This window comes from Babylonia areolata, chromosome 17, assembly GCF_041734735.1.
Source record: "Babylonia areolata isolate BAREFJ2019XMU chromosome 17, ASM4173473v1, whole genome shotgun sequence".
In the NCBI taxonomy this organism is placed as follows: domain Eukaryota; kingdom Metazoa; phylum Mollusca; class Gastropoda; order Neogastropoda; family Buccinidae; genus Babylonia; species Babylonia areolata.
Window position 1 is genome coordinate 24,392,527 of NC_134892.1, and position 8,278 is coordinate 24,400,804.

General features: G+C 46.2%; 1 protein-coding gene across 1 annotated transcript in view; it reads left to right on the plus strand.

Moving 5' to 3' along the window:
• Positions 1-7,282, plus strand: part of LOC143291771 (uncharacterized) — a 10,655-nt gene extending 3,373 nt beyond the window's left edge. The window contains exons 3-4 of the mRNA XM_076601914.1: positions 747-1,448; positions 2,755-7,282. Of these exons, the coding sequence (XP_076458029.1) occupies positions 747-1,448; positions 2,755-2,930 (878 nt within the window). The 3' untranslated portion in view covers positions 2,931-7,282. The remainder of the gene's footprint in view (positions 1-746; positions 1,449-2,754) is intronic.
• Positions 7,283-8,278: the final 996 nt, after the last annotated feature.

The following is an 8,278-nucleotide window of genomic DNA, read 5'->3' on the forward strand; positions in this document are numbered from 1 at the left end:
TGATACATAGGTGAACCCTCAGGTAAACAGGAAGGTGTGATACATAGATGAACCCTCAGGTAAACAGGAAGGTGTGATACATAGGTGAACCCTCAGGTAAACAGGAAGGTGTGATACATAGGTGAACCCTCAGGTAAACAGGAAGGTGTGATAGATACACAGATGAACCCTCTGGTAAACAGGAAGGAGTGATAGATACATAGATGAATTCTTCAGGTAAACAGGAAGGTGTGATAGATACATAGATGAACCCTCAGGTAAACAGGAAGGTGTGATAGATACATAGATGAACCCTCAGGTAAACAGGAAGGTGTGATAGATACATAGGTGAACCCCTCAGGTAAACAGGAAGGTGTGATAGATACATAGGTGAACCCTCAGGTAAACAGGAAGGTGTGATAGATACATAGATGAACCCTCAGGTAAACAGGAAGGTGTGATAGATACATAGATGAACCCTCAGGTAAATTGAACAGGAAATTGAACAGCTGTTGTCCACTCGCATGACTACAAACAAATAAAAACAGAAAAAAAACCCATATCCTATCAGCATTATGTTAAACTGGAGAGAGGTAACGCTACCAGAAGTTATTTCATGATTATTCTGGGAATTTCCTCTTCTTCTTCTTCTCTCTCTCTCTCTCTCCTCCCTCCATCCTCTTCCTCTCTGTGTGTGCGTGTGCGTGCGTTTGAATGCCGACAATGTGTTGACGTGTTTTCTCTCTCTCTCTGTCCGCACTCCTCAGGGTACCTTCCCTCCAGCCTGCACAGCCTGGGACCCCCTCCTCCCCCTCTCTGCCACCTCCCCCCCACCTCCACCTCCCCCACGGCGCACCACCCGCCCCACCACCACCACCCCTCCTACCCTCCCTCCCCCACCACCTCCCCCCACCCGCACGGACGCCGGAGGAGGCAGAATCACAGCGGGGGTGGGTCTCACTCGGAAGAGCAGGACTCTGCCGAGGAGCTGGAGCAGCAGCAGCCCTTGATGCGTGGCGAGGTGCAGGGGCAAGCGGGTGAGCCCCCCACCTACTTTTGTGCACCGGGCAACAACAACAACAACAACAGGGGGTGCAGAGGGGTAGGGGACAGTTTGGACAATGGTCATCACCACCAGCACCACCACCACCACCACCCGCCTCACCACCCCCACCCCCACAGACCCGGGTACGGGTACCCCCCGGCCAGCAGCAGCAGCGGCGTCCTCTACCCTTCCTCCTCCAAGGACGGGAGGGGGGAGGAGGGGAGGGCGGAGTGGGGAGGGGAGGAGGGGGTGTGGCACCCCTGGTCAGGCCCCTCCCCCCACGTGACGTCCAGCAGCGGTCAGCACGGGGGCAGGCACAAGCGGAGGAGGCGGAGGGGGCAGGGGGGTGGGGGGGACAGAGGGGAGAGGGAGCACAGCGTCAGAGACCAAGCCACCAACACTGACCTGAGCAGCAACGGGGAAGGTGGGTGATGGGGCACTTGGTGCTGTGCCATTCCTGTGTTGTGTGCCATTCCTGTGTTGTGTGCCATTCCTGTGTTGTCTTGTGTGCCATTCCTGTGTTGTGTGCCATTCCTGTGTTGTGTGCCATTCCTGTGTTGTCTTGTGTGCCATTCCTGTGTTGTGTGCCATTCCTGTGTTGTGTGCCATTCCTGTGTTGTGTTCCTTCCTTCCTGTGTTGTGTTTTGTTGTGTTCCTTCCTTCCTGTGTTGTGTTCCATCCCTGTGTTGTGTTCCTTCCTGTGTTGTGTTCCTTCCTGTGTTGTGTTGTGTTCCTTCCTGTGTTGAGTTCCTTCCTTCCTGTGTTGTGTTCCTTCCTGTCCAGTGTTGTGTTCCTTCCTGTCCTGTGTTGTGTTCCTTCCTGTGTTGTGTTGTGTTCCTTCCTGTCCTGTGTTCCTTCCTGTGTTGTGTTCCTTCCTGTCCTGTGTTGTGTTCCTTCCTGTGTTGTGTTGTGTTCCTTCCTGTGTTGTGTTCCTTCCTGTGTTGTGTTGTGTTCATTACTGTGTTGTGTTGTGTTCCTTCCTGTGTTGTGTTCCTTCCTGTGTTGAGTTCCTTCCTGTGTTGTGTTGTGTTCCTTCCTGTGTTGTGTTCCTTCCTGTGTTGTGTTGTGTGTCATTCCTGTGTTGTGTTCCTTCCTGTCCTGTGTTGTGTTCCTTCCTGTCCAGTGTTGTGTTCCTTCCTGTCCTGTGTTGTGTTCCTTCCTGTCCTGTGTTGTGTTCCTTCCTGTCCTGTGTTGTGTTCCTTCCTGTCCAGTGTTGTGTTCCTTCCTGTCCTGTGTTGTGTTCCTTCCTGTCCTGTGTTGTGTTCCTTCCTGTGTTGTGTTCCTTCCTTTTTGTTTCACTCCTTCCTGCCGTCCGTGCACTCATTCCAAATCCTTGTAGTCCTTCGTTGATTCCTTCAGCTTGAGGGACAGTTTGGTGACCTCAGCTTGTCTGTTGTGCTGTGGGTTTGCAGCTGTGACGTTGGCGTTCACACCGTGCGTTCAGTTGTGGTCCATGTCTTCAGTCATCCCATTGGTCCATTCAAACTCACTCTCTCTCTCTCTGTCTGTGTGTGTGTGTGTGTGTGTGTGTGTGTGTGTGTGTGTGGTGGGGGAGGGGGGGGGAAACGTTTCAGTACAATACAATACAGTTTAATTCAATACAATGCAAAAGAATCACAATACAGTACAAATCAATACAATACAATGCAATGCAATACAAGACAAAAAAGTCTCAATAGAACACAGCCACAGCACACCACAGCACACTGACCTCCATGCCCCTGTTCCAGAGGGCACCGCGGAGGGCATCACGTGCAGCCAGTCCCCGGCCGGCTCCCTGTCCAACGGCTCGGACAACAGCGGTCACAGTGACCCGGCTGACGTCACCACAGTGACCCTGCCTGACCGGACATCGGCTGACCGCCTCCTGTGTGCTGTGACCGTGCCCCCTGTGGGATCCTTGTGATAACCAGCCTGCTAGTGAACTGACTGCATAGCTAGGTGGCTAGCTAGCTCACTAGGTGCCGAGTGTCCACTGACTGTCATGGCGGGCAAGGAGATTCCGCTGAACAAGTTTGTTGGAGTCATCCAGAAACAATACACTGTGTTGAAGTTAGGTCGCTTGCTACCAAGTGCCATTTTTTTCTGCGAGTCGTCCTGGAGAAGGTTTGGGGCAAGAGTCTCTTTCGGTGATCCATGAATTACAACGATAGTGATAATTACGTGTTGCTGATTACGGCTCTGGCAGTCACCCGGAGCTGTGAACGCTGCCATTGGTTCATGAAGACTTGTCAACAAGACAACTGTGTTTCGAAAATTGCATTTTTCTTTTTTTTCACATCTATTTATGCAGACGCGTTTTACTCACAAACACTGTGAGTTCCTTTTGTCACTGTCTGTCTGAATGCAAAGAGATCCTGTTTGACATGCACACGGAAGGCAGTGTACTACGATGGGGTAACGAATAGATAATCGATGGGTAACTGACTGAAGTTAATTCCTGGCTGAAAGATGACATCGATTTCAGACCAGTCACGGATAACTCTGAACACTGTTCTCACTCCAGATAGATACAGATAGACAGACAGATATGTGTATTTCTCTGTTCGCAAGGTCTAGATAGATCGAGGTAGACAGACAGACAGACATGTCTATCTCTCTGATCGCGTTTAAACCATCACAAGACAAGGCATTTCCACCCAGACTGGAGATCCTAAAATGGAAAGAGGCCATACTGTGTAGTGTCAGAGACTCCAGATTCCTAGGCAAACAGTTTTGTTGTTGTTGTTTGAGTTGTGCATAGGGCATGCTGATTGTTGAGGGGTGGTGGGTGTGAGCCAGCCGAACTTGCCGCGTTTTGTTAACAGACATTCATCGTCATGTCTCACGGTTCTTCACTCTCCCCTCTTTCTTGTGTAACAAGGGAAACTCTTCTTGCTCACATGTCGTTATACAGTGCGTACACAGACGAAAAACTGCCATAGTTTGGGGGTAACTGAAAATAGGTATGACTTCATTAAAATATGCAATGAGATTAATTAACTGGGGTTTTTTTTATGTGGGGAACCGGAAACACGAAATGTGGTGTAATGCTGGCCACGGTGACGTTAACTGAAAATGAAAATTGATGTAACTTTTCGGCTAGACGATGTGATTTTCGATTTACCTGTTCGGTGCCCACAGTGTGGATTGAAATAATGATTAGAACTCCGTGTTGTGCCCAGTGTAAACCTGATATGAAATTCATCGTTGTGGCCAGTGGAAAGCTGTTGTGTGAGTTATCGTGCCTTGATTAACACAGCAGCCAGTGTAAACCTGGAAGAAGGGAATTGTGCCTTTACACAAGCAGCCAGTGTTAACAGCTGTCGGTGTGTGTTGTTGTGCCTCATCACAAGCGGTCAGTGCCAGCCCAGTGACAGTGAAAAACTCCCCGAAACTGATGATCTACCTCTCTCATTTCACACTCTGACCTGGGCTGGTGGCCTTGACCCCCTCAACTATTGTGTTCACGTGATCCGCTTCACGACCTGAGGTCGACGTTCTGTTGACAGACAGGCAGGGCGCGGCCTTCTTCAGTGAGTGACCCTCTGTCAGCTACGTTTTTCGTGTCGTACGTGCCATGAGGTTGACAGGCGTGTAGGGTGAGACTCTGGCTGTGCTGCCTTCCCCGTGCTGAAGAATGTTGGTGGATATTCTGCCTTTCTCTTTTCTTTTCTATAGACCGGTACAGTGGCCTAGCTGTGCAGCTTGGTGTAGTGTGGTGCGGCGTTCTGAGGAATTGTCCACACAACAGACGAACTGTGAGCAGCAGAAACAGGGAGACGGTAGGAAGGTGTTGTTGTTGCCATGAATGATATGATGCCAGCCCTTGATCCATGGATACTGATAATAATGGTGATGATGACGTGTGTGTGTGTGTGTGAGAGAGAGAGACAGAGACAGAGAGACACAGAGAGAACTGGCAATATCCACACGCAGGTGCTGATAGAACACTCATGGTTTTTTTTGTGTTTTTGTTTTTTGTTTTGTTTTCCTCCTGAGATGTGTTGGCCTGTGTGTGTGTGTGTGTGTGTGTGTGTGTGTGTGTGTGTGTGTGTGTCTATGAACAACACATTTTGGGCAAACCGTTGTGAAAGTAATGTGTGGCAACACTTTTTGAAGAAGTTTTGTGTGAGATGATGATAGCTTAAGAGTGAATGGACGAGGCTGAAAGTGGTGACATGTGTGACAGTGTCAGTGGATGATTGTATCTCTGATAACAGAAGAAACCCCTTTTCAAAACCAGTGTAACCACATTCAAAGCCAAAACGAGTTGATCACTAAATGAAAAACACCACCAAACAAACAGGAGTAAATTCAGAAGAAATATGAATATATTGGAAAGTCTTCACAACAGTTTCATGTAAACGAGTGTGAGGAATCTGTGTAAATAAAAGTGTTAGGTGTTTGCCATAACTTAATGAACTTTTATTGGGTGAAGTAAGAGTTGTCTTAGTAATTTGTAAACCAGTAATTAAACTCAAAGTATTATATTGTCAAACTGAAGGACTGAACATCAGTTATCAAACGCTGAAGCGTGTTCACAGTCTCTGGAATGGATATCAATTTTAGCAGTCTTTGGAGGATTTTGTGGAGAGAAAATAGAACTTTGGGAAGGGTGCAACTAAAAGATTTATGTAGGCTTTTATATCATTTGGACGTGTGAATTTAAAGCGAATTGAAAGTGAGGAAAAAATACTGGATTTCTCAGAACAAATGGAAAGCGTGTAAGATGAAATAAAACCGGTTGCAGGAACCTGAATGAACTAAGGAGATAATAACTGGGAGCCTGCTTAAAATGGAAACTGAACTCCCGTAAAATGAAAGGTTTCAATCGATATGATGAAACGAAAGAGCTCGAAAACTGTAAAAGAAAGAAAAAATGTAGGACTGTGAATTAAAAAAACAAAAATGCTTGAGGGCTGCTGGAAGAGAAGTTGCAGAAAACAGCTGGATAGTGTATCAAGTGGATGAAGAGAAGTGAGGGGCTACAGGGTTATTTGTGGAGCCATGTGTACCTTTTTAAAGTGGTTGAATGATGGTGTAGTGGGTACCAGATAGCGGCATGGAAGATAGGTTGTGTATTTAAATTAATGTTGGAGTGTGGACTCGGTCGGTGTTTTGCAAGTGTGTGTGTGTGTGTGTGTGTGTTTGTGAGAGCGAGGCATTAGGGTAGACATTTTAAGCAGGTGCAGTGGTAGACCTTCGGCAGGCTAAGGCTGGACTTGTTACGCAAGCCTAAGGTGAGACTCCTTCCAAGGCATACCCAAGCCTAGGGGTAGACCTTTATACACAGGCCTAGGGGTAGACCTTTATACACAGGCCTAGGGGTAGACCTTTTTAGACAGGCCTAGGGGTAGACCTTTATACACAGGCCTAGGGGTAGACCTTTATACACAGGCCTAGGGGTAGACCTTTATACACAGGCCTTGGGGAAGACCTCTTGTTAGGCATGCCTAGTGTAGAGCTCGTCCTAGGAAGGCTCTTGGCCCAAAATGGAATCTTTGAACTCGTCTGCAGAGATGACAGGGCCAGAATGCATGGAGAGAGATCGTTATTTGCCCTCCATCAAGATGCGTTTGGAATTCATTTTGAATTTCAACACGTAAAAAGCTGACCAGATATGGCAGATGATACACCAATGGGAAAAGAAAACTAACTGATGTAGATGATGTTCAACAGGCTTTTGAATTTGGATATCACCTACACAAAAAAGAAAACTATTTGTTTAAAGCACTTGGCTTCCGAGAACAGAGTACTGTGCGTTGTGAATGAAAAAGGAAAGGTGTGTGAGAGAGAGTGTGGTATTTTTTTTCGGGGTGTGTGTGTGGGGGTGTATTTGTACCATGCAGAGTGAGAGGGTCAACCTTTTTTTTCACATTGCTCAAGCAGGGTAAAACAAAAGACTTGGTGTAGCCGTGCGTCCATGTTATGTAAATACCCAGCCGGTCTGTTTTCGGGGTGTTTTTTGGGGGGGCATCCTCATCGCCATTGGTGGTTGTGGGGGTCCTCTCCCGGCTGGTGACCCAATTCCTCATCCCGCCCACCTACATAGACTCACGTGGCGTTGGTGGGAAATGATGTACCTGCTTGTTTCATGATCGGCGTAAAACGAGAATCAACAAATGTAAAGGATTTAACTTATGAACTTTTGTGGACTGTGTATGTATATATTTTATATATAGTGATAACGGCATGTGGAAGTGTGTGTACTCTTGACGGCAGTATTAGTGGTGTGTGTGTGTGTGTGTGTGTGTGTGTGTGCGCGCGCGCGCGCGCGAGTGTGCAAAATATTCATGGTGTGTGTGCGTGCATGGACACACGTGTGTAAGAGAGAGAGAGAGAGAGAGGACTTAAAAACGGATGTGTGTGACTGCATGGGCTATGTTACATTTAGAAAGAGATTATTGTTTGTAGTGTGTGTGTGTGTGTGTGTGCGTGTGTGTTCGTCAGCGTGTATGTGTACAAATTGTGCGTGCGTGTTTGTGTGTGTGAGTGCACACAATACTCCGTGTGTATCGTACAAATATGTGAACGGCTAATAGTGTTGTTGGGTTGTTGTTTTTTGTTTGTTTTTTTTCCTTGTCTTTGAAATATTGTTACGAATTGTTTTTCACAGTGTATTATTCCTGCGATATGCTCTTTTGATAGACTTTTATTTGTATATTGAATGACGCCACTGGACACAAACACGAGGTTTACAGCAAGGTTTACAGACATAGTATCAGTGTTTATACACTGACCTGTTTACAGACATAGTATCAGTGTTTATACATTGACCTGCAAGCGTTGAGATCCGCTGTCTTGTGGGGTGCTCTACTTTTTTCTTTCTTTTCGTTTTGTTTTAAATGATGCAGTTTAATGATCACGTCGTGGTTGTGTTTTTGATGAGAAATTTGGTTAAATATTATCATACTGTTGGAATCAAACTGCATGGTCACCTAATCAAAATAGTCTATGCAAACATCGTATTTTTAACACACAAATATCCCTTATGATAACATTTATTTGATACAACATCGGTTATTGCACAAGGACAGCTATTGGCAGCAAGAACAGTCTTGCAGAGTATTTTCTGAATTTAAATGGATTTACCACATGAGATGTATTTTTTTTAAAACGCCAGTTTTTGTTCCTGAAAAGAAGTAATATTTGGTATATATCAGCGCTACGGTTTTTAAGGTAAATGACCTGATTTTAATTTAATGTGTGATATTTGTTTGATACTTTTTATATGGTTACAGGGTACGTGATGCAGAATATACTGTTTTGTTA